Source organism: Pteropus medius, unplaced genomic scaffold, assembly GCF_902729225.1.
Source record: "Pteropus medius unplaced genomic scaffold, Ma_sr-lr_union100, whole genome shotgun sequence".
Taxonomy (NCBI): Eukaryota; Metazoa; Chordata; class Mammalia; order Chiroptera; family Pteropodidae; genus Pteropus; species Pteropus medius.
The window spans coordinates 26,901,436-26,927,614 of record NW_024344240.1 but is presented as its reverse complement, the minus strand read 5'-3'; the positions used below and the strand labels follow the sequence as shown (position 1 = coordinate 26,927,614).

The window sequence follows — 26,179 nt, the reverse complement described above, 5'->3', positions numbered from 1 at the left end:
GATAATAGGGTTAATCCACCAAGAAAATATAAGTGTATATGGACCAAATGACAGAGTTACACACATAAATTAGACAACTTACATGGGAAGGACCAATTCCTCAAAAGGCACAAAGTACCACAATCCATTCAATAGGGAATAGGAAATAAATTGCCCTATAACTACTTTTTAAAAATCCAAAATTTGTAATTATATATACCCCCAAAGAGAAATCTCCAGGCCCAAATAATTTTACTGGAAATTTCTACTAAATGTTTGAAGAAAAATTAACACCAATTCTACACAATCTTTTCTAGAAAATGGAAGAGCAGAGAACACCTTCCAAACTCATTCTACAAAGCCAGGATTATCTGATTCCAAAATAAGACAAAGAGAGTACAGAAAAAGAAACCTACAGACCAATATCCTTCATGAGTATAGATGTAAAAATTCTTAACAAGTCTTAGTGACCCCAGAATTCAGCATAAATAAAAAGAATGACACACCACAACCAAACAAAACTGAAGTTTATTCCAGGGATGCAAGGCTGGTTTAATATCTGAAAATCGATCAACGTAATCTACCATATTAGTAGGGTGAAAAAAAAAAAAAAACATGACTATATCAATTGATGCAGAAAAAGTACTTGACAAAAATCCAACACCACTCATGATTAAAAACAAAATGTTCAGCATACTAGAAAATGAAGGAACTTCTTGATAAAGAACTTGACAAAGAACACTTACAAAAACCTAAAGCTAACATCATATTTAATGCAAAAAAACTGAATGTATTCCTCCGAAAATCAGGAACAAGACAAGGAGGCCTGCTCTCACCACTGCTATTCAACATAATATTGCAGGTTCTAATCAAGGCAATAAGGCAAGCCAAGGAATAGAAGAGACACAGACTGAGAAGGAAGAAATAAGATACCCTATTTGTACATAACATGATTGTACTGTAAACTCAAGAATCTACAAAAAAAAACAAAAAACCTCTAAAACTAGTGAGTTTAGTAAGTTCACAGGCTATGGGATCAACATACAAAAATTAATTGTGCTTCTATACACTAGCAATAAATATGAAATTTAAAATACAATTCCATATACCAATACTCAAAAAAAATAAATACTTAAATATAGATCTAACAAAACGTATGCAAGATTTTTACACTGAAAAGTACAAATGCTAGCAAAAGAAATCGAAGAGGAACTAGATATAGTCCACGTTCATGAAATGAGAAACTCTATATCATAAAGATGTCAATTCTCCCCCCAAAACCTGATACACAGGTTTAAAACAATGTCTATCAAAATCTCAGAAAGATTCTGTTGTAGATTTGGACAAATTAAATTGGAAATAAAATGGAATTGAATAATTAAAAGAATTCTGAAAAGGAAGAATAAAGCAGGGGAATCAAGTCTACCCAATTTCAAGATTTCTTACACATCTACAGTAATCAAGTTTGTATATTATCAGAGGAAAAAAAACACACACACACAGAAATCAATGGAATGGAACAGAGAACCCAGACAGACACACAAAAATACAGCCAACTAATTCTGAGAGATACAAAAGCAATTCCAGAAAGGAATAACAGTCTTTTCAAAAAACAGTGGTGGAACAACTAGATGATACGCAAATCAATAAACCTCAACTGAACTCTCACATTTTATAAAAAATTAACTCACAATGGAAAAGACTTAAGTGTAAATCCTAGAGCTATCAAACGTTCAGGATATAACAGAAAAATCTTAGGAAACTTGGTCTAGGTAAAGTATTAAACATGACAACAAAAGCACAATTCATAAAAAGAAAAATGAGTAAAAGAGACAGCATCAAAATTAACACCTGTGAAAGGCACTGGTTAAAGGATGAAAAGAAATGCTGCAGATCACATATCTGACAAAGGACGATCTCAAACATACACAGAACTCTCAAAACTCAACATTAAAAAAATAATACAATTGGAAAAGAAGTGACAGAGGCTTTGATCATCCCTCTTGCAAACAAATCAAAGTTGAGACAGAAACGCAGAGCAAACAGCAAGCACAGTCACCTGGGATCTAGATAAACAAGCCCTACACCTAGGGAGAGAAAGAAGAAATCACCCTGCAACAGGAGAAGGTAGGACAAGGCGAAGACGCAAGGCTACTCTACCCGGGTAGCTGAATGAGACAGAGGCTGCGGCAGCTGTAGACACCTCTTAAAGGGGCCATGTGCACAAGTGGATTTTTGCGGTGACGGACCTGCTCATTCTGAGCACCAGCACCCGGTCGGCTGCGAGCAGGGGCACAGGGACTTACAGAGGGACACTGGGTTGTCGGAGTGAGGGCCTGAGGCAAGGCTCTCTCCTGCGCAAAAGTGCAGGTAATATCCATTGTTCTTCTGTTGAGCCCTCCCCATTCCCAGTGCACGGACTCAGCACCGCCATAGCTGAGATGTCATCAAAATGGATAACACAGGTCACTCCGCCCAGAAGATTACCTGGAATTCTGCCTCCCTTGACTCCCAAACCCTCTCAAGCCACATCCAGGTGTGTCCTTGGTAAGGTAGGTGCTCCTTGCTAAGCAGCACCAAGACTCACACTGGTGGCAGCTGATTTCATTTTCAGGCCTGGTTTCTTGAGGCATAGCATCTATAAGCACAGCATCTGTGGACTGCTTGCTGAATCTTAACAGGTGTCCCCAGAGCAGCACAGGCTGGGGCTAAACTTGGCCTGCAGCTGAACGCCTCTCAAGACTGTGCCACTGGACACCAACTACACAAATCCACACTAATAAGACTTGGAGACTTAGGAGCTTTGCTTAGTACAAAAAGCCAACAAAATGAGAAGACAAAGAAGCAGAAACCATATAAGAGAACAGAACAGAAATCTAGGAATAATGAAGTCAAGCAATCTAACAGATGTAGAGTTCAAAATATACAGAGATGGTGATAAAGATGCTCAATGAACTTAGGGGAAGTGTAGGAATTCAGTGAGAACTTTAACAAAGAGAAAATAAACATAAAAATGGAAATGGAAATTACAAAAGGGAACCAGTCAGAAATGAAGAACACACCTGAGATGAAGAATACATTAGAGGGAATCAACAGAGTAGATAAAGAAGAGGATCGAACAACTGATATAGAGGATGGTGAGGCCAAAGATACACAATCAGAATGGCAAGAAAAAAGAAGCCAAGACTATAATAACAATTTAAGGACCCTATGGGACACTATTATTGTTTTTATAAATGCCAGTTTTTTGGTCTTTGTTTTTTTTACTATATATACATGTGTGTGTATATATATACTTTTTAGGCAAGACAACCCTTGGTTGACCTCATGGATTGCAAGGACCTTGTCAGTTCACAATCAATTTTTTTTTAACGCCTACAGCACCTGGCCTTCCTAAGTGGTCTCCCATCCAAGTACTAACCAGGCCCAACCCTGCTTAGCTCCCAAGATCAGACGGGATCGGGTTTGTTCAGGGTGGCATGGCCGTAGACAAGGGACACTATTAAATATGTGTCGTAGGGATACTTTAAGGAAAACAAGACGTTGAAGAGCTATTTGAAGAAATAATGATGGAACACTTCCCTCATCCGAGAGTCTCAAAGAAGAGGAAACCAAAGAGGCCTACACCAAGACACATCACAATTAAAATGCCAAAGGTTAAATACAAAGAGAGACCCTTAACACCAGCAAGAGGAAAAAAAAGTTAGTTACCTACAGAGCACCCATAAGACTGGTAGCTGATTTCTCAAAAGAAACTATGCAGGACAGAAGGGCTTGGTACAAAGTATCTGACATGAAGAAAACCCAGGATCTACAACCAAGAATACTTTATTCCACAAAGTTATCGTTTAGGGTCAAAGGATACATAAAGAGCCTTCTAGACAAAAATAAGCTAAAGGAATTTATCAACACCAAGCCAGGAAATGTTGCAGGGACTTCTTTACGAAGAAAAAACATGTATCAAAAAAACAGGAATAAAGAATGGTAATAACTACATTCCTATCAACAAGTACCTCATATGGAAAAGAATTAAGTGCTCCAAACAAAACAGAATGGCTGAATGGATAAGAAAACAAGACCCCTACATATGCTGCCTATAAAAGACTCCCTTCAGATTAAAAGACACACACAGGCTCAAAGGAAGGGAATGGAAAAAGATATTGGCGTGATGGACATAGAGGATATTGCACTGAATGAAATGGGTTGGACAGAGAAAGACAAATATCGCATGATTTCACGTGCATGTGAAATCTAAAAAACAAAATCAACAACAACAAAAGCGGAAAGAGAATATTTTGAGAGCTACTAGATGGGAGAGAGGTTGGGAGATAGCAAAACAAAAAAAAGGCAAAGGGATTAAGAGGTACAATGAATAGTTGAAGAACAGACATGGAGATGTAGAATACAGAATGGGGAAGATGTTTAATAATGTTGTAATAAATATGTAAGGGGGAAGAAGGGTACTAAATTTAGCGTGGTGATCGCTTTGCTAGTTATGTGGATCTCTGATCACTATGCTGTACAACTGAAACTGGTATATTATTATATGCCAACTATAATTGAAAAAAAAACTCATTGAATTGTACAGTGTAAATATAAGAACTAACTGTCTATTATTTTTAAATATAGCCAAAAAATAATAATAACAATAGTTAGAGAATAAGCATAACACACGAAGAGAAATCTTACTGAATAGGATATACGATGGCAAATAGGTACATAAAAACATGTTCAACAGCTATTAGGGAAATGCAAATGAAGATCACAATGAAAAATTACTACATGAAATATTAGAATGAAATATTAGAAAAGTTAAAATAAAAAATAGCGACAACACACTATGCTGGTGAGGATGCAGAGAAACTGGGACACATACAGTACTTGTGGGAAAGCAAAATAATTGTCACTCAATAAAGTAGTTTGTCATTTTTTTTTTTAACTAACCATATACTTATCATACCACTGGACCCAAAAATTACATTTTTGGGCATTCATTTCAGAGAAATGATACATTATGTCTGCACGAAAATCTGTACATGTGCATGTTCACAGTGGCTTTACTGATAATAGCCAATATCTGAAGAAACCAAAATGTCCCCCAATAAGTAAATGTCCCTCAATACATAATGTAGTACATCATTCCATGGAATACTACTCAGCAATAAAAAGGAACAGAATATTGATAATGCAACAATTTGGATTGCTTTTAAGGGCATTGTGCTAAGTGAAAAACCAAACTCAAAAGATCAAATGCTGTAAAATTCCATTTATATAACGTTGTGGAAATGACAAAATTATATAGATGGAGAACAAATCAGTAGTTGACAGGAGTTAGGGAAGGGGAGGGAAGATGTGACTATAAAAGGGTGTAGCAAGAGGAAGATTTTATTAAGTTTTTTATCTTGATTGAGGTGGTTGTTAATACAAATCTACAAGTGATAAAATAACACAGAACCAGACATAAACATTGTATCATTCAAATTCCTGGTTTTGTTTTTATCTAACATGTAACAACTGTGGAACTAAGAGAAGAGTACATGAGATCTCTCCATATTATCTTTGAAAACTTCTGGTAATCTATAATTATTACCAAATTAAAAGTTAAAAAAAAAAAAAGGAGTGCCTCCCACAACAGAGACTTCAATATGTAGCAGTGAACACTTGGTACCAAGTTATTGGGTATTTGGCATGTGATTTTATTTTTTTTTTAACTTTTGTTTTTTCAAAAAAAGCAAAACTTTTTTTCTGATTTTAAAGAGAATTCAAGTAATTCATCAAGTATACACTATAAATCATCGAAATCAAATTGCCAAAGCAACTACCATTGACATTATTCATTTTTAGGCCTATCTTAAAAACATATTATGAACGTGAAGATTATAAAGCAGTGCTTTATTTTATGAAAGCAAAAGGTGATAATCTGTTAAACAAGAAAAGGGTTTAGAGTGCATTTCTAATTTCTCTGATACTGCCTCAAACTGTTTTTTCTTTTAACTTATTATTTTTATTATTTTTTAAATTTAATTTTTAATTAAGTTTATTGGGGTAACATTGGTTAACACAATTATATAATTTTCAGGTGTACATTATCATTTGACACCTGTATATTCTATTGTTTACCACCCAAAGTCCATTTTCTTCACCTACCAGATATTTGATCCCCTTTACCCACTTCACCTTATCCCTAAACCCTATATTTGACTTCCTTTACCACATCTACCTACCCCCTCCACCAGCACCCAATAGTAACCACTACTCAGTATGTAGTACTCAATCAATTTTGAGTTAATTTTGGTGTGTGTGGTAACCACTAGCCTATAGTCCATGCCCATGAGTCTCTACTTGTTTGTCTTGCTCATTTGTTGCTTTTAGGTGTATATCCCACATATAAATAATATCACGTGATCTTCAAATTTTTCTGTCTGGCTTATTTCACTTAGCATGATTATCTCGAGGTCCATCCATGTTGTCGCAAACGGCAGTATTTCATCTCTTCTTATGGCTGAGTAATATTCCATTGTATATATGTACCACAGCTTCTTTAGCCAGTCGTCTATAGTAGGACACTTCAGTTGCTTCCATGTCCTGGCCACTGAGAATAATGCAGCTATGAACATTGAGGTGCAAATATCTTTTTAGATATGGGTTTTCAAGTCTTTGGGGTAAATACTCATCAGAGGGATTGCTGGATCATATGGTAGATCAACTGTTAGTTTTTTGAAGAAACTCCATACTGTTTTCCGTAGTGGTTGTACCAATTTGTAGTCCCACCAGCACTGTATAGGGTTCCTTTTTCTCCACATCCTCTCCAACAATTGTTAGTACTTGTCCTGTTGATTATAGCTAACAGGTGTGAGATGGTACCTCATTGTTGTTTTGATAAGCATTTCCCTAATAGCTAGTGGTATTGAGCATCTTTTCATGTATTTGTTGCCCATTTGTATGTCCTCTAGGGAGAAGTGTCTGTTCAGGTCCTCTGCCTATTTTTCGATTGGATCATTTAATTTTTGTTGCTATTGAGTTGTTCAAGTTCTTTGTATATTTTGGATGTTGTATCTTCTCAAAGGCTTTTTCCGCATCTGGTATAAAATATGATTATTTTTTAATTTGTTTGTGTGGTGTATCACATTAATTGATTTGCGTATGTTGAACCATCCCTGTGCCCCTGGGATAAAGCCCACTTGATCGTAGTGCATAATCTTTTCAATAGGTTGCTGTATTCGGTTCGCTAGTATCTTATTTAGGATTTTTGCATCTGTGTCCATGAAAGATACCGGTCTGTAGTTTTCTTTTTTTGTGTTATCTTTACCACGTTTTGGAATCAGAGTAATATTGGCCTCATAAAATGTGTTGGGAAGTATTGCCACCTCTTCGATTTTTTGGAAGAGTTTGAGGAGAATAGGTATTAAATCTTCTTTGAATGTTTGACAGAATTCACTGGTGAAGCCATCTGGTCCTGGACTTTTACTTTTTGGTAAGTTTTTGATGATTGTTTCAATTTCCATACTGCTGATCGATCTAATTAGATTTTCAAGTTCTTCTTGATTCAGTCTAGGAAAGTTGTATTTTCTAAGTAGTGTTCCATTTTTTCTAGGTTATTAAATTGGGTATTATATACTTTTTCATAGTATTCATGTATGATCCTTTGTGTTTCTGTGGTGTCAGTCGTAATTTCCCCCTCTTCATCCCTAACTTTATCTGTGTCTTTTCTTTTTGTTCTTTAGTGAGTCTAGCCAGGAGGTTGTCAATTTTATTAACCTTCTCAAAGAACCAGCTCTTTGTTGCTTTTTTCTATAGTGTTTACATTTTCAATCTCATTTATTTCTGCTCGAATTTCTGCTCTAATTTTGATTATTTTTTTCCTTCTGCTAACTTTAGGCCTCATTTGTTCTTCCTTTTCCAGATTTTTAAGATGAAGCGTCACATTGTTTATTTAGGCTAGTTCTTGTTTTCGGAGGTAGGCAGGCCTGTAATGATATGAACTTTCCTCTTATGACCGCTTTTGCCATATCCCAAAAGTTTTGATATGTTGTACTATCATTATCATTCATTTCTATGTATCTCTTGATCTCTTTTTATTTATTCTCTGACCCAGTTATTCTTCAGTAGAATGTTTAATCTCCCTGTATTTGTGGTTCTTCCTGATTTCTTTCTGTAGTTGATCTCTAGTTCAAAGCATTATGATCAGAGAATATGGTTGGTATAATTTCAACCCTCTTATATTTGTTGAGGCTATCTCTGTGTCTAATATGTATTCGATTCTTGGGAATGTTCCACGTGCACTAAAGAAGAATGGCTAAGCAGCTGTTCTGGGATGAAAGGCTCTGTAAATATCAATTATGTCCAGTTGGTCTAATGTGTCATTTAAGGATGTTATTTCCTTATTTTCAGATTGGATGATCTGTCCATATCCAACAGTGCGGTATTTAGGTCCCCTACTATGACAGTGTTTTGTCTGTTCTCTCTTTAGTTCTGTTAGTAATTGCTTTACATATTTTGCGGCTCTGGGATTGGGAACATAGATATTAATAAGTATTATGTCTTCTTGGTGCATGATTCCCTTTCTCATTATGAAGTGTCCCTCAGTATCTTTAACTTTATTTAGAAGTCTATTCCGTCTGATATTCATACCACTACTCTCGCTTTTCTCTGAATGCCATTTGCTTGAAATATCATTTTCCACCCTTTCACTTTGAGTCTATATTTGTCTTTGGAGCTGAGATGTGTCTCCTGAAGGCAGCATATAGTTGGGTTTTGTTTTCTGATCCATTCTGCAACTCTTTGCCTTTTATTGGTGAGTTCAGCCATTTAGGGTAATTATTGAAATATGAGGTCTTCTTATAGCCATTTTATGTTTTGCTTTCTGGTAGCTCGGTGTTTCCATTGCTTCCTTCTCCTTGTGTTTCTGATTTATTTTGGTTGGCTTTTCTGGGTTTTCTCTCTGGTCCTTGTTTCACGTTATATACAACAGTTCTAAATCTTTGGTGTGTGGTTACCATTATGAATATGTAAAGGACAGTTATATATAGTTGTCCATTTTCTTCTGTACATGCCTTATCTCTACTCCTCTTTACAAATGTGAATCTTTGAATACCCTTTTTCAGTCATTGTTCTCTCAATTTGTTCCTATGTATGATGAACATTCATTACTATCTTGTCATAACAATTCTTTTCTCATTAAGCTTATAATGCCCTGTTCTTAGTAAAAGTTGCACTCCTCTGCTTCTATTTACCCTATAGTCACTTTTCTCCTAATTATGTATTATTTTTTTGTCATTTTGTTTCAGGTGAACTGACCCCTTTCAATACTTCCTATAGTGCAGGCCTCGTAGTGGAGAATTCTCTCAATTTTTCTACTTCTGGAAAACTCTTAATTTTTCATTCATATCTAAAGGAAAGCTTAGCTAGATACATTAGTCTAGGCTAGTAGTTTCTTTCACTTAATAGTTTAAATATTTCATTCTATTCCTTTCTAGCTTGTAAGGTTTGCACTAAGTCCGAGGATAATCTAATGGTTTTTCCTTTATAAGTAACCATTTTTTTCTCCCTGACAGCATTAAGAATTCTATCTTTGTCACTGATTTTTGATAATTTTAATACAATGTGTCTTGATGAAGGCATTCTGGGGTTAAGATAATTGGGTGTTCTGCTGACTTTTTGAATTCCAAGCTCCAAGCTCATTGCTTAGATTTAGGAAATTCTCGTCAACTATTTAACTGAAAATGCTTTCTAATCCCTGTTCCTTTTCCTCGCCTTTGATAATGCCAATTTGTTTCCTCTCCCGATGGTATCAGCTAGTTCTTGAATGTTTTTCATTATTTTTCATTCTTCGATTTCTTCTTCCTTCTGATTTATTTATAGATTTCTGTCTTCAATAACACTGATCCTTTCCTCCATTTGGTCAACTCTATTTCCTAAGCTTGATATTTTATTTTTCAACTCTTGCAGTGTGTTCTTCATCTCCAGAAGTTCTATTTGGTTCTTTTTGAGGGTTTCAATGTCCATGCTCTGCTCATCGAGTTTTTATTTCAATTCCTGAAATTGGTGATAAGAATTTTTTTGGATCTCATTTTGTTTTTTCAGAAGTACCATCCTGAATTCTGTCATTTAAGTTGCATATTTCTATGTCTGTAAGCTTATTTTCTGATGATTTTTCTCTTTCTCAGATGTCTTGTCACCCTAGTTGTTCATGGTGTTTAATGGACTATTTCACCACCTGAGGATTAATGAAAGAGCATTCTGCTATTTTTCCAGAAAGAAGATTTATTATATAAATGTCTCTCTTTAGCCTGTTGCAAAGAAGGTGCTTTTCTTTTGGTTTCCAGTAGGTGGCGTCTAAGCCTTTTGGATCCCTGCTTTACATAAAGTCTTAACAAGGATTTTTACATTTTCTTGTCAATATTTAATTACGCTCGCTGCCTTAAGTTTCAGTCCCTGTCAATATCAGTGACAGTTTCGGCAGTGTTTGCTCCAGTTCCCCTGGGGCTCTGCGGTGATGGGTTTCAGACAATATGGGGAAAGAGAACCTCTGGGTTTGGGATTGGGAATGGGGCTGCAGCTCAGCTTCAGTTTTACAACCGCAGTCGGCAAAAATCAGCTGTTGTTCCTCTGCAGTCCTGTCCCACTTTTCTGCTTTCTGCCCTGATGACTGGGCCCTGCAGCCACAACTATCCCAGGCAGGAATGTTCAGGGAACTCGCTGCAGGAACTCGACACTCCTTCTTTCCTCCCCCTCCTCCTGCAGGGAGCTCCAGTGGCTGAGAGAGGCAGCTTCCTTATTACTACCAGTCCACCGCCCAACACCTGGAATTCTTATGCACAGATACCACATTCTGACATGCTGGTGTGCAGTTCGGGTGTCTTTTGTTGAGTTTTAGAAGTTCAGCTTATTGTTGTTTCAAGGGGAGAGATCTGAGGATGTCTCTTACTCTGCCATGTTTCCAAAGATCTCCCTCAATTTTTATTATTTTTTAAAAGGACAGTAGAACAGAGACTCCAACTTCTCCTCATTTACATTCTATAATGTGAAGATTTGCTCCTACCTCAGGGTTTGGTGCCACATAGGCTGTATAAGGAGGTGGGGAAGAAGCCACAGCTGTGTCATCATACGTGACTTTTGAGCCAACATAAGCCTATTAAGAGGAGAGAAGGTATAAAAGAGAGTCACCACAGAACAACTATAGGCCTTTATGATTTATATATATCTTTTTTATTTACAGCCAAAAATTTAATCTTTGAACAGCAAATACAACAGCTCTCTGAGAAGCAGTGAATGGCAGAAGGAATATCCCTCCCCACTTCACCACCCTGCATTCTGGTGTTCTTTAATTCAGGAGGAAGTGGTCATCCTCAGCCACCAGTACATGGCAGGAGCAGAGTTCTCAGGCCCAAAAAGGCCACAGAGCTTCCACTATTACCCAGGCCTTTTAAAAGATGTTACACCACTCTCAACTCTTCACAAATAAAAATCCTATAATCTGAAATGTAGCAAAGATACACTGTACACACAGTATGTTTTTTGCATTTAAAAAAATCCTTCTTTAAATTACTTACCAATGGAAAAAAAGAAAATTATATGCATTATTTTTTTAAAATCCATAAAAAGAATCATCTTGGCATCTTGCCCCTAACTATATGGATCATTAGTACTAATTTCATCCAAAAAAAGGATGTTCATGAAAGAAAAGGTAACCATAGAGTAAATTTGAGGGAGAAATGTCTTGGGCTAACAAGAGTAGGAAACAATGACATTTGTATAGTAGTCTTTTTTATTTTCTCTTTCCACCTGTACAAATTCTTTTATAAGTTCCATCAACCTTTTTTTTTCTTCCTAAAGAGAAAAAAGAAAAAAACTAAAATCCTATCTGAAGAATAATAATGTTGATGGCAGAGAAGTTGCCTTGATTCCCTGACAGACACAAAGATGACATTATTAGTCTTTACAAATGGAGTTGACTATTTCAGCAACCTCTTAAGGTCAGAAGCAGAACTAGAGGCAAGTACAAGTCCCAGACATGTTTGTTTCACAAGGCTGAGATGGGATGCATAAAAAGGACCCTGTGTTCCTTTCTGGGCCTTCCCTGTGAACCACAGCAGAATTCAAAGTGTTATAAATCTTTGTGCAATACAAACATTTTTTTAGAAAAAAACAAAAAAACAAAAAAACAATGGAATCAGTGTGCCTCTGTTAGAAGGGCTCCTCATGCCAAAATATTTGGCAAAGTCTAGTTTGCTCACTGTCAGGGAAAGGCACCCTGCCCAGTTCTGCTGGCTCATCAATGGCTGGATGGCCAAGATGCCCATCTTCCCCATTTCCCTTTCCTAATCTTCTATTCTCCTATTTGTTATAGCAAGACCATGAAAACACGACTGGTGGTTGCCATTATCAACTTACTGTGTTAGTCCTGGAATCCTGGAGTGTAAATTTCCAGGCCCTGGAGAAAAGAGAAAGGGGTACTTTATTTGTGGCAATCCAAAATATATCTTACTAATTCTCAAATATATGTTGGCATCAGAATTTCTGAGAAAGGTTGTTTTTGAAAATAGCTGTTCAGTCCTTGACCCAAGATCCACATGATCAACTTATTTGAGACATGCACTAGAAATATATAACATGTGAAAAATACATCTATATTATATATTATATATAATATGTATAGCATAATCTATACTACACAGCTTGCTTTACTTCTTAATAAATGTAAAGCGTACCATACTTAATTATACAGCAACTTGTTTTATTAGTTCATGTCATACACACAGATCTACTTCATTTTTAATGGCTACATAATGTTTCATGATATGAGATACAGACTAGGCAATTTTTTGCAGTTAAAATTAATGCTAGTAAGTATTGGTAGAAGAAAAAAAAAAAGACACACTAACCAATGAAACAGAATTGAGAGCCCAGAAATAAACCCACATATATACGGGCAAATAATTTTCGACAAAGGAGCCAAAAACATACAATGGAGAAAAAGAAAGTCTCTTCAATAAATGGGAAAATAGTGGGAAAATTAGAAAGCCACATGCAAAAGAATGAAACAAAACTGCTTTCTGTCAGCATATACCAAAATTAACTCAAAGTAGACCAAAGTTTTATATATACTAAGACCTGAAACGATAAATTGTATAGAAGAAAACATAAGTACTAAACTCATGGACCTTAGATTTAGAGAAGATTTTATGAATTTGACCTCAAAGGCAAGGGAAGTAAAAACAAAAGTAAATGAATGAGACTATACCAAACTAAAAAGCTTCTGCGAAGAAAAAGAAACCATCAACAAAACAATAAGGCAACCCAAATGGGAGATACTTGCAAACAATGCCTCCAATAAGGGGCTAATATCCAAAATATACAAAGAACTCATACAACTCAACAATAACAACCACAACAAAAAAAAATCCAATTAAAAAATGGGCAGAGGACCTGAACAGACACGTCTCCCAAGACATACAAATGGCCAACAGACATAGGGAAAGATGCTCAACTTCACCAGCTATTAGGGAAATGTAAATCCAAATCACAATGGGATACCACCTCACACCTGTAAGAACGGCTATTATCAACAAGACGAGTAATAACAAGTGGTGGAGAGGTTGTCAGGGAAAATGAACTCTCATACACTACTGGTGGAAATGTAAATTGGCATAGCTATGATGGAAAACGGTATGGAGGTTCCTCAAGAAATTAAGAATAAAATTACTAGGTGATCCAGCAGTCCCTCTTCTGGGTATCTACCCCCAAAATTTGAAAACATTTATCCATAAAGATATACGCACTCCAGCGTTCACTGCAGCACTATTCACGGCAGCTAAGACATGGAAACAACCAAAATGTCCCTTGATAGATGACTGGATAAAGAAGATGTGGTGCATATATACAATGGAATATTACTCAACCATAAGATGAAATATTGACATTTGCGACATTGATAGCTCCTAAGATTATCAAGCTAAGCAAAAAAAGTCAAACAGAAAAAGCTGAGAACCATATGATCTCACTCGTGTGAAATATAAAACTGAAAGCAACAAACAAACAAGACAAAAACTCACAGACACAGACAAGTTTAGTGGTTACCTGCAGGGGAACGGGGAGAGAGAGAGGTAGATAAGGGTAAAGGGGGTCAAATATATGGTGATGGAAGATTTGATTTTGGTTGGTAAACACATGATACAATATACAGATGATGTATTACTGAGCTGTACACTTGAAACCTATATAATTTTATTAACCAATGTCACCCCAATACATTTATTTTAAAAAATAATAATGCTGGTTTTTTTTGTTTTTTTGCCAGCTTAAGAAACTGACATACAACATACCTAAGTTTAAGGTGTACAATGTGATCATGATATACATACATTGTGAAATGATTACCACAATAAGTTAACACCTCCATCCCTTCACATAATTTTTTTTTCTGGTGATAACATTTAAGATATACTCTCTTAATTTTCAAGTATATAATATAGCACTGTAAATTGTAGTCTCCATGCTATACATTAGATGCCCAGAAACTCATCTTATAGCTAGAAGTTTGTACTCTTTGACCAATATGTCCCCATGTCCCATAACTCCCAGCCCCGGGCAACCACCATTCTACTCTCTACTTCTATGAGTTCAGCTCTTTTAGATTTTACATATAAATGAGAACATACAATATTTGTCTTCCTCTGACTTATTTCACTAAACATAATGCCCTCAAGTTTCATCCATCCTGTTGCAAAAAGCAGGATCTCCTTCTTTTTAATTGCTGGAATGAAAGAATATTCCATTGTGTGTGTATATACACCATGACCAGACACTTAGGTTGTTTCCATGTCTTGGCTACAGTGAATAATGCTGTAATGAACACAGGGGTGCAAATATCTATTTGAGATAATAATCTGATTTCCTTTGGACATATACCCAGATGGGATTGCTGGATCATATGGTAGTTCTATTTTTAGTCTTTTTAGAGGAACCACCATAATTTACATGCTCACCTTACATTCTCACCAACAATGCACCAGAGTTCCCATTTCTCTACATCTTCACCAACACTTATCTTTTGTCTTTTGAAAATAGCCATTCTATGAGGTATAAGGTGATCTCACCATGGTTCTGATTTGCATTTCCCTGATAATTAGTGATGGCAAGCACCTTTACGTGTACTTGTTGTCTTCTTCTGAAAAACATCTATTCAAGTCCTTTGTTCATTTTTAAATTGGATTGTTTTTTGCTACGGAGTTGTACGAGTTCCTTAAATATTTTGGATATTAACCCCTCATCACATAATTTACAAATTTTTTCCCATTCTGTAGATATTTTTTCATTTTTCTAATTGTTTCTTTTGCTGTGCTGCGGCTTTTTATTTCGATGTAGTTCTGCTTGTTTACTTTTGCTTTTGTTGCTCATGCTTTTGGTGTTATATCCAAAAAATCACTGCCAAGACTAATGACAAAGACCTTCCTCCCTAATGTTTTCTTCTAATAGTTTTACAGTTTAGGGTCTTACGGTTAAGTCTTTATTCCATTTCAAGTTTATTTTCATGAGTGGCCTAAAATATAGGTCCAATTTCATTATTTTGCATGTGAATATCCAGTTTTCCCAACACCACTTATTGAAGAGATTATCCTTTCCCTATTGAGCATTCTTGGTTCCCTTGTCAAATATTAGTTGATCATATACACATATGTGTATTTTTGGGCTCTCAATTCTGTTCCATCGGTCTATGTGTCTATTTTTATGCCAAAACCATAATGTTTTAATTACTACAGCTTTGTAATAAAAGTCTGAAATCAGGAAGTGGATCTCTCTGGCTTTGTTTTTTCTCAAGATCGTTTTCGCTGTTCGGGGTCTTTTGTAATTCCACACTAATTTTAGGATTGTTTTTTCTATTTCTGCGAAAAATGCCATTGAAATTTTAATAGGAATTGCATTGAATCTACAGAGGCTTTGGTTAGTATGGACATTGTAACCATATTAATTATTCCAATCCACGAACATGGGACATCTTTCCAGTTGTTTCTATCTTCTTCAATTTCTTTCGCCAGTATCTTGTAATTTTCAGTGTAGACCTTTCACCTTCTTGATTAAATTTATTCCTGAGTATGTTGATTTTGTGTCCTGCAGCTTTACTCAATTTATTAGTTCTAAGAATTTCTGGTAGAATCTTTAGAGTTTCATATATATATATACATATATATGATATCATCTGTAAATAGAGACAATTATATTTCCTCCCTTCCCATAAAGGGAACTGAATTGGATATCTTATTTGCTTTTCTTGCCTGATGCTCTGGCTAAGACTTCCAGCACTATGTTGAATAAAAGTGGTGAGATCAGGCACTCATGTCTTGTTTCTGTTCTCAGAGGAAAGGTTTTCAGTCTTTCACTGTTGAAGATGATGTTAGCTTTGGGTTTGGGTTTTCATGCACATACATAAAAATAATGCATCTGTTAGCATCCTTATTACATCTGTATCCTTATGTAAACAATTATAAAGACACATTCCAAAGAGTGAAACAGCTGGGTCAAGAGATACTAATACAATTTATTTCAGTGGTACTGCCAATGGCCCTGGAAAAAGGTTGGAACAAATTCTATTCCTACATGATCACTTTCCCCTGCATGATCACAAAAACTAGATACCTAAATCTTCACTCTCATGAATTTTCTGCTCTCCCTCCCTCCTTCATCCCTTCACCTTTCTTACTTACTCCCCATTTCTCTTTATCAGTTCCTTTTACATTTTATTGTCATTTTCCTATAATTTTGAGTTAAAAGCTTTTTAAATTTTGTTAGAGGGTATCATATTGGATTGTTCACATATTGTATCTGGATTTTTTTGTTGTTACTGTTTCAGGTGGGAGAGTTTAGTATGGCATTTCCTCTGCAAATTTAGTTCTAGAATTTCACAAAATGCCTTGCATTAAATTACTATCTACCTTTTTGTGCTGTATTCTTTCCAGACATCGATAATCTTTCTCATAAACTCTTTTAGTCTTTCTAACATAGATCTGATCTTTTCTGTAAATTCTTTGACCTTTTTCCCCTGCAGTCACTAAAAGTATGTCAAGTCTTTCCTCCATGCCAGCAATTGTTTTCAGTTGAGCTTGTACCCCAGGAAAGGGGTATAAAATTTACTCTTTTACATTAGATTATAAAATTAACAGTAATGTATACCCCATGACAGGCCTTCTTGGCTATAGAAATGCAAAAGGGCACAAAAGAAACATAAATACCTACTCTCATGCAGTTTAAGTTCTAATGAAAGGAGATGAAAAACAAGATAAACAGTTGGTTAGATGGTAAGCATGTATGTGTGTATATGGTGCAATGTGAATTATAATTTTAAATATGGCAGCCAAAAAAGCATTTTGGAAAATCCACTTATTTCTTAGGTTTTATTTTCCTACAGACTAGAAGCTCTATCTGAGACTTGCATTTTCCTTTTATTTTTCCTTTATATTTGCATATCTGCCAAGCTAATTCTCATGTTTAACATGGGAAGTGATATCCAAAACTTCTCTTTGCTCTGACTTGGTATGTGGCATATTTTCTTGACATTCTCCCTACCTAGTCTGGCATCAATTGGTAGCCCCAGCTCACTCGACTCTAGCAACAGGTTTGGTGACAAAGATGTTACCCTCAATCATGTTTCTATAACCTGAGGGCATAAGGATGAGAGAAAAGAAATTTTCTTGTGGGACTGAGTAAGTGTGTTCTGAAAAATCTGGGTTCTATACCCCTCTGAGCATATTCCTTTGACTGTCTCATGCAAACCAACCAGAGAATTATCTTACTCCTGTGAGCTTCAATGCCTTCTAGTGCTCTGGAATGACAACCCCTGGGGAATCTTCCAGTTTTTGCTGAGGGCCCAAGGATATCATATTCTCAAAGGGTTTTCCTTAGCTTTTCAAAAAAGTACATTACTCCCTTAATCTCAGCATCCCTCAAGACTGCAGAGTATTACCAAAAATTGCAAGATTTAATTAACTCATCTTGTTACTGCTTCTGGGAGTTGGGGGAGGTTAAAAACAGTGATACATCTCAACAGAATTTTATAATTCTTTCTTTGGCTGTCATTCTCTGTAGTCTGTGCTTTAAGTTGAATTTCTTTATTTGGCTATTGCTGCTAAAATATTTTCCATTCATTTCACTAGGTAGTTGAGAAAATAGATCTGGATCCATTTCAACATTTTTACTCAGTGGTCTCTGTTATGGGCTGAACTGTGTCTCCTGACAAAAGATCAACTCCTGATTCCCCAGTCCTGTAAATTATTTAGAAATAGGTTTTTGCAGATGGAATCAAATTAAGATGAGGTCATACTGAATTAAGGTGGGTCCTTACTCTAATATCATTGGTATCCTTATAAGAAGAGGAAATTTAGACACAGACACACAGGGATAATGCCATGTTACAATAGAGGCAGAGATTGGAATGATGCAACTGCAAGCCAAGAAACACCAAGGATCACAGGAAAGAGGCAAGGAGGGATCCTACCCAGAGACTCAGAAGAAGCATGGCTCTGCTGACATATTGATTTCAGACTTCTAGCTTCCAGAACTGTGAGAGAATAAATTTCTGTTGTTTTAAGTTGCTGACATATTGATTTCAGACTTCTAGCTTCCAGAACTGTGAGAGAATAAATTTCTGTTGTTTTAAGTCACCCAGTTTGTGGCACTTTGTTACAGCGGCCACATGAAACTAACAGTTTCCTATTCTTCACTTTTTTACCTTTCTGTGTCATTTTATTTCAAGTGTGCCTATCAACAGAATTTGTACTAGACTTTGTATTTCGTGCCCAATCTCAGATCCTAGTCTATTTTTATTTTTTTAATTTAGATATAATTAATTATAAAAGAGACATGGAAATTATATATATGAAAGAGATGTGGAAATTATATATACTCTTCATGAGATGTGATTTGAATAGTGATTTATTTCCATCTACATACTTTCCAAGAATGTCACCATCTCTAAATAAGAAATAATCTTTGTCATCTAGAACAACTTTGCCTCCATATTCTGGAGAGATTCATGCTAACTGGTTGAATCTCCCCACCCTATCCTTTAGAGCCCGATCCAACAGCTACTAATGTTGCTTGCAATACTTTTCCTGAAGTTTTTCTGGAAGCATAATGTCTTCTTTGGCTAGTTTTGGCAGCACTCCTTTCAAGTAATACTTAATCAAAGAGAGGAACAAACTTTCTAACTGCCTGTCCTGCCATGAACTGAACTGCCGCAGTTCGTACACTGCCACAGTTCATACACTGCCGCAGCAAGGAAACACCTTCAGTCCAGCAAGGTCTTATTCTTTTTAAGATTAATTTAACCAATTCATATTTACCGCAAGCATCAATATCATTGGTTTAATTGGTTTAGTTCATTTCCTGTCACGCATTAAGTTTTCCTGCTATTTTATTTTTTTATGAGGAATGTTTTCTATTCCTTTTTATTCTTCTAACTTTTTATCTTCTAGCTTTTTATCTTCCATTGCTATCTTCCCTAACATGTACTTAAAATTAGACACATATATAAATCTCCATTTTCCCATATAGGTTAAGAAAAAGTCAGCCTCATCTGACTTTTTCCAGGCAAAACAAGGTAAGTCCTTCAACATAGTTTTACTACTTCTCCCTCTTCTATGTCAAAACCTCTCACACTTTGTTAAAATACTCTAAAATTTTAGTTTCAGATATTTTTTCCACTACTACTTATGAACATTTCATATACATGACATCTTGGCATAGAGTAGAACAGAGCAGTTAGGGACAAAGGACTCGGGAGACAAGGTTCAAATCTGAGTCTAGTCTCCTAGCTCTAAAACCTTGGGAAGTATGGTAAGCAAAATTATGTCCCCTCCTCACAAAGATATCCATGTCCTAATCCCCGGAACCTGTGATTGTGTTACATCACAGGGCAAAGGGACTCTGCAGCTATAATTAAGGTTAAGGACCTTGAGATCAGGACATTTTCCTGGATTATCCAGGTTGACCCAAACTACTCATGAGTCCTTAAAAGCGCATAACTTTCTGCAGCTGCAGAGAACCAAAGAGATGATGGCATGAGAAGGGCACAGCCCAGAACCCAAGGAATGTAAGCAATCTCTAGAAGCTGGAAAAGGCAAGAAACAGACCCTCACCAGAGCCTCCAGAAGGGACAGAGCCCTACTCTAAGACCCAGGGAGACCCCTATTGGACTTCTGACCTCCAGAAATTTAATCGTAAATTGATATTGTTTGAAGTCACTAAGCCTATGATAATTTACTACAGGGGCATCAAAAAACTGATACAGGAAGTTACTTAACCTCACTATGCCTCAATTTCTTGTAACAATAGGAATAGTACCCACCTTATAAGACATGGTAAGGATTAAATAACATATGTTAAGCAATTAAAACAGTGTCTAGTGCAGAGTTAAGTACTCAATATACATAAGCTTTGAGAAAAGAAAGGGTGCTTCAGCTTCTCTGACTTAATCAGTAACCAAGAGATAACGATGAACCTCCCTAAAATTCCTCACCAAGGCACAAACCATGGGAGTAAGCACATATTATATCTTCTACAGTTTTCAACACTAAAGGTCAATGATTATAGAAAACAGTGCCTGTTCTTTCTACATCCTGATAAAAATTCACCTCAAGGAGTTCTGAAGCAGTTTAATTCTTACTAGACCCTATCCTCAGACTTCCTGATGCCAGGGGACACAATGAGCCAACCTTAGCTTTCTTGCACATTCCATTTATTCGATGTAAAACTGTTAATCATGGAAACTTCTGACACCAGATGTACTTTTTGCTTATTCCTCTATTTAAGCAACCTTCACTTTTCCAAAGTTAGAGCACTGTTTCAAGGCTTCTTGAAGCTCTGCTTTCAGGCTATATAGTCCTCAGGAAGGCCTTAAATAAAAATCTTTCTAATATTTTCAGATATTCAGTGTTTCTTCTCATTGACAACATAAATTATTAAATGGTAATACAGTTCCAGTTCATAAAAAAGTACTGAATTGGTTTGACATATGGTCATTTCTCCTCTAGTCTTTAGAAAAGCCATATCTCTTCCAGAAATTATCATTTAAGATTCATTAATATAAATCACAAGAGTGAAAGAAAGAAGCAACATCTGAAATTTAAAATAAACGCTAGAGTTTAACATAGAATGCTTATATTGAAGATGAACATGTATGTGAAATGCAGGGGCAGGCACTCTGACAAACTGGTCTACTAGATTTTATGAAAATGCCATGTATATATATTTTAATGTATATGAATATTATAATAGCATCTGTTAGTGAACTCACAACATCCAGAATTAACACATGGTAGTAGTACAGAGTGAATAGAAAAAAAAATTATTCTCCCCAAATGTCAATCAGTGTTTTCAAGGTTCTGATCCAACATCAATGCCAATGTTAACAGGCTGAGAATTAATAAAGTTGAGTTTTATTCCTTGCAGCTCCGCATCCCTTTGTCAGAGATGGCAGAAAGGAGTAAAAGCCATCAAAGGAAGGAGAAGGCTCCATAATACAGATTTAATGCCTTTTAAAAAGACAGTTACAAAATAAATAAAATAAAATACAGTTACATAAAAAAGAACAAGATTAAAAAACCCATTCAATTATATCCATTACCCAATGTGCATCCAGCAATGAAAAAAAAAGTACAAAGTGACTGTATGTTAATACTTTCTGCCATTCTTAATAAGTTGGGATCCTGTTTGGGCAGCTCTGGAGAGGCAGAAACCAGGATCAAAGTTATAAGAAATGGAATAAGACTCCATTACATTTCTTTCACACATCCTCTGAGTCACTTATTCTGAGGCCTGAGGAAAACTCTACTTTCATTCTTTTCCCTTCCTGATAAATGGAAAATAAAGCAGAAAATATGTTTTAAATTAAACACTTAAAAAAACTTACAAACAATCATCCATGCTTTCTGCACAAAGACTGATAGTTTTTCCATCTCGGCAAACAATTTGCAGCATGCAGTCTTTTGGCTTCCCATCTGGAGGCTGAATATCTATAAAAAATAAATAGAATACAGAAATATTTAAATAGGTTTTTTTAAGGATTTCTTCTTACAGTTCAGAAGGGCAAAGGACCAGTAATTCAGAACATTCCAATTATAAAACATTTTGTTCTGCTCTACAGAACCAAACACATGAATCACAGCTCCATTTTAATTAAACTTCCTACAGGGAGAACAAGTAGGCCTCTTCTAGAGAACAATGCACATACAGAGATGTACAGAATAGCCCAGACATTAGAAGAATAAGCCGCACACAATGAAAAATGTTATAAAGCATAAAATAACAGAATATTTACTGTTTTTACTCACAGGAAGCATCAAATTAGATCACTGCTTTAAAAGTAAAAATCAGATTTTTAAAGTATCTCTGTACACCAAAAAATAAGAATTGTGATGATACTTGAGCCTGAAGCAAGAGAGTTAGCCGACTGATGTTTCCCCGTCCCTTCTAAGATATGGCCCCAGAATTTTTCCTTTGTCCCTTACTCAGACTTCTCCCTGTTTTGACTCCGTGAGAAACAGGCCAGGAAACAGGATAGATGGCCTTGAGCTACCCTCTCCCTTCCAGGTGGCATGAGAAACAAGCTAGAACCAGGAGGCAAGATGGATAGCCTTGGGACAGCGGTCCCCAACCTTTCTGGCACCAGGGACCAGTGCTCCTATGAGAATCTAATGCCTGATGATCTGAGATGGAGCTGAGGCAGTGATGCTAGTGCTGGGGAGTGGCTGCAAATACAGATGAAGCTTCGCTGGCTTGCCAGCTGCTTACCTCCTACCGTGTGGACCGGTTCCTAACAGGCCATGGACTGGTACCGATATGTGGCCTGGGGGTTGGAGATAGCTGCCCTGGGACATCCCCTCTCCTCCAGGATAAGGCTCCCAGAGTCTTTCCCTTATCTTTTGTTCAGCTTTGGCTAATCATATCTTTATAGCACCTAAATTACAAGTACCACCTCTGCCACCCCAACTCCCAAGAAAACAGACAGCTTGAGGTAACTCGCTCTCCAATTTTGCCAACTTTTCTTTTAAGTATGTACTTCTACTTTAATAAAATTTGCACTTTCCTGCTTGCTGTTTGTCGTGTCCTTGAATTCTTTCTTGCGGCATAATACAAGAACCTGGTCACCGGAGCTCCAAGTCGGTGTTCCTCTTTGGACTCCTACCTTGTTGAGCTCTCTGGCATCAAGCCTAGTTTAGGTAGGGACTTCAACAGCTGGTCCATGGAGACTTTTGTTTCAAGAACTTATATGTAGGGGCAGGATGTTTAATGGTTACAGTAGTGTTAACATCAATGCTTACTAAACCAGACTCTCTATTTCAAATAGCAATGGGGCTAATAAAACAAACAGGGAAGGTCTACATATGCCATTACTTAGAAAAGTCTATCAGAAGCTTGCTAAAAACCTATTCCTTTAAAATGAATATAAGAGAAAATTCCAGGAAACCAAGACATCACAAATTTTAAGAAACCGACTGGGGTTGTTATGAATGCCAGTTTCTGAGATACAAAATTTATGCTGCCTAGTATGGTTCTATCTTTCTCGGAGTTTCCAGCACTCTGGTTCCTTAGTTCTCTACCACTTTCTCCATGAACCAGGACGGAATGTGGACCTGTGGGTCTAATTCAGATGAGAAGATTAATTTGCTCTAACCATATGGTTCATGATTTAAGTGTCTAGGTCCTCACTGTGGTTACCTCTTCCCACGTGAAACCTTTCCTTGGTCTGTTAATCAAAGCAGAATGGGTGAGGCAGAGGATTCAATTCCCATCAAGAATGGGGAAGGGTAGATGAAACTGACCCAAGACAGAGCTTCTTACCCCGACATTCATGCCCTGTGCGGATGTTGATGCAGTCCACTGGCATATGGACCTTATCCTCAACACTCTGCCGAGTGTGGTCATCATAATAGATCAGGTGACCATCTGACCACAGGTCAAACCAATTCTTCTTCCAGCGCTTTAAAATAGTACCTGAAAAAAAAATAGGTTGGCTTTGATCTATAAGAGCAAGGACTATGTTCCCTCATTAACACTAAAAGAAACAAAGGAAACTTTCCTCTGGCCCTATGAGTATACTTGCATACAACTGCCTAGAGCAGCCTAGCAAAATGAAAGTGAAAATAGACCCCAATGGCATGAATATCCAGTTGTACCAGGGCTGCATGCAACACGCTGGAGATACTGAGAACATTGCCAACTTAAAAGTCCCAAAACTTAAAAAAAAAAAAAGTTCAATAAAACCTTGATTTTGAGCTAATGAAACATGTCTAACATTTAATTTTCCACACAGTACATATACCTAAACTTTTCCAGTAGTATCTAACTTTGCTAGATTGATCAGAAAATGTTGAACTGTAAAATCTCTATACACAAATAACAGTACCTTCGTTTCTTAGAAAAATGTTTTCTCTTTTTCTTGAAGAGCTTTCACATATACTCTTCTCTAACATTCACCTCACTTAAAGCCAACAGCATGGGAGAGTATCCCTGAATGAGGCAGATGCAGAGGCAGGCTCAGACAATGAATATACCACACCCAGGAAAATGACTTTAGGCCCAGGGCCTTACTCTTCCCCTGCATGCATCCACCCAACTACCTCACATGTCTCTATCAGTCAGAGAGAATTCATCTTTTCATTTGTAATCGAACTAGATATTTAATTTTATAAAACTCTAATTTCTTTGTTAGCCAAAAGGGAAAAGTAAAAGGCCAGTTTTAGCTCCAAGTCACCCCTGTACCTTCTCACATCCATACACTCACTACCTACTACATCTTTTATTCCTTTAAGATCCTACCTTGTCCTTGACCAATGTGCACAAAGGCCATTCCACATACCTTTCCTTACACTCCCATATCCGCTACTGGTATCAACCAAACATGCGACATGTCAGCCTTCCAAATTTCTTTTACCCTCTTTACTAAGAGGGGCATCCACAACACTTGCCCAAACTCATAAATAAGTGACACCCAGCATCCATTTGATTGGAAGCACCTGAGCTGTGCAGTAACTACCAAATAGAGCCATCGAGAAACAGACATGTGGAATCACCAGGTTGGGGAGTTTTAACCAAGTATCTCACCTGCCATCAAAGCCCTGACTACAAATTCCCAAATCAGGCTATTCTCTAGAGTCCAGATACTGGACCCTAAGGGTCTATGTGGCAATGGCAGAAAAAGGAGTCCTGGAGACAGTTTTGCATACATGTAACTACATATGTATCTCTGCTGCTCTATAAGTCAGTGAATATATCTTGCCTCCTTTTATTTAATTGTGATTGAAACTTCAGCTTTTAGCAAAGAAAGAAAATCAACCCACAAACAGGGAGAAGGAAAAATTGAATAAGTCTTCTGAACACATACTTTTGAGACAGCCATGAACCAGGACATTGGAAAAGTCTGTACAATCTGTTTAAAGGACATCTATTTTGTATATATCATCATGGTTGGCACTGATGGGAATCACAAAATTGTCAAAAGGGTCACTGTTTACTGAATGTTGATAGAGCATTAAACTGAGTTATGGTGGACAAAGGAAAGCCTGCTCTCAAACAAGGGTGCAGTAGAGTCTAAAGGAAAAACGAGATGACATCCAAAGGGCCAAGAAAGAAAGGCACATTCTCAAAGACTGAGCAAGGCTTTCCATGTCCCCTGGCCATTTTGGGCAGGTTGAGATCACAAAACCAAGGACAAGGAAACTTACACAAATATTGGGGCTAGACTACAATATGCCAGAACTTTCTTTTGTAATGTTATGAAGCCAACATTACCACAATTCTATTCTTAGTACAGGACTGTCACAGACCTCGAAAGGACACTTGGCTCAGCTCCAGGTCTAAGGATGTAAAACTAATAGTAGAACAGACAGGCTGAAGGCTTGTCTCCTGGGAGAAATAGAGTCAATGCTGAGATGAAACAGTCCTCAGTCTGACCACAGGTTTGCTGCCCATAATCAACACCTAGACAATTTCTTCAAGTGGTAACTAGGATAACTGTGCCTACTGCACAGAGCTGCTGTGATAATTACATAATATATGTGAAATCTGCATAACAAGAACATAAACAAGCTCTACAAGTAATAGCTTTTATAAACCATCTAAGGTATGCAATCTACTTTTCACTGCTAGTCTACATTTTAACTAAGTTCTGAAGGTATCCCTCAAATATAAATTCACATCTGAATAA

At 36.7% G+C, this 26,179-nt stretch overlaps 1 protein-coding gene, 1 non-coding gene and 1 pseudogene across 9 annotated transcripts in view; all 3 read right to left on the bottom strand.

Annotated features, from left to right (window-relative positions):
- Positions 1-26,179, bottom strand: part of PLEKHB2 (pleckstrin homology domain containing B2) — a 69,033-nt gene that overhangs the window by 30,981 nt on the left and 11,873 nt on the right. For 6 of the 7 annotated variants that reach the window (XM_039869293.1, XM_039869290.1, XM_039869292.1 and 3 more), the window contains 4 exons: positions 23,815-23,967; positions 21,884-21,986; positions 12,373-12,412; positions 11,021-11,110 (listed from right to left, as the gene is read on the bottom strand). In XM_039869293.1, the coding sequence (XP_039725227.1) occupies positions 11,021-11,110; positions 12,373-12,412; positions 21,884-21,986; positions 23,815-23,967 (386 nt within the window). The remainder of the gene's footprint in view (positions 1-11,020; positions 11,111-12,372; positions 12,413-21,883; positions 21,987-23,814; positions 23,968-26,179) is intronic. The other variant, XM_039869291.1, reaches the window with a different exon arrangement.
- Positions 3,352-3,470, bottom strand: LOC120607454 (5S ribosomal RNA). The gene has a single exon (XR_005654160.1). It is a non-coding gene; the product is annotated as a 5S ribosomal RNA (ribosomal RNA).
- On the bottom strand, positions 15,291-21,873 carry LOC120607380 (10 kDa heat shock protein, mitochondrial-like; annotated as a pseudogene). The gene has a single exon (XR_005654149.1). The product of XR_005654149.1 is annotated as a 10 kDa heat shock protein, mitochondrial-like (transcript).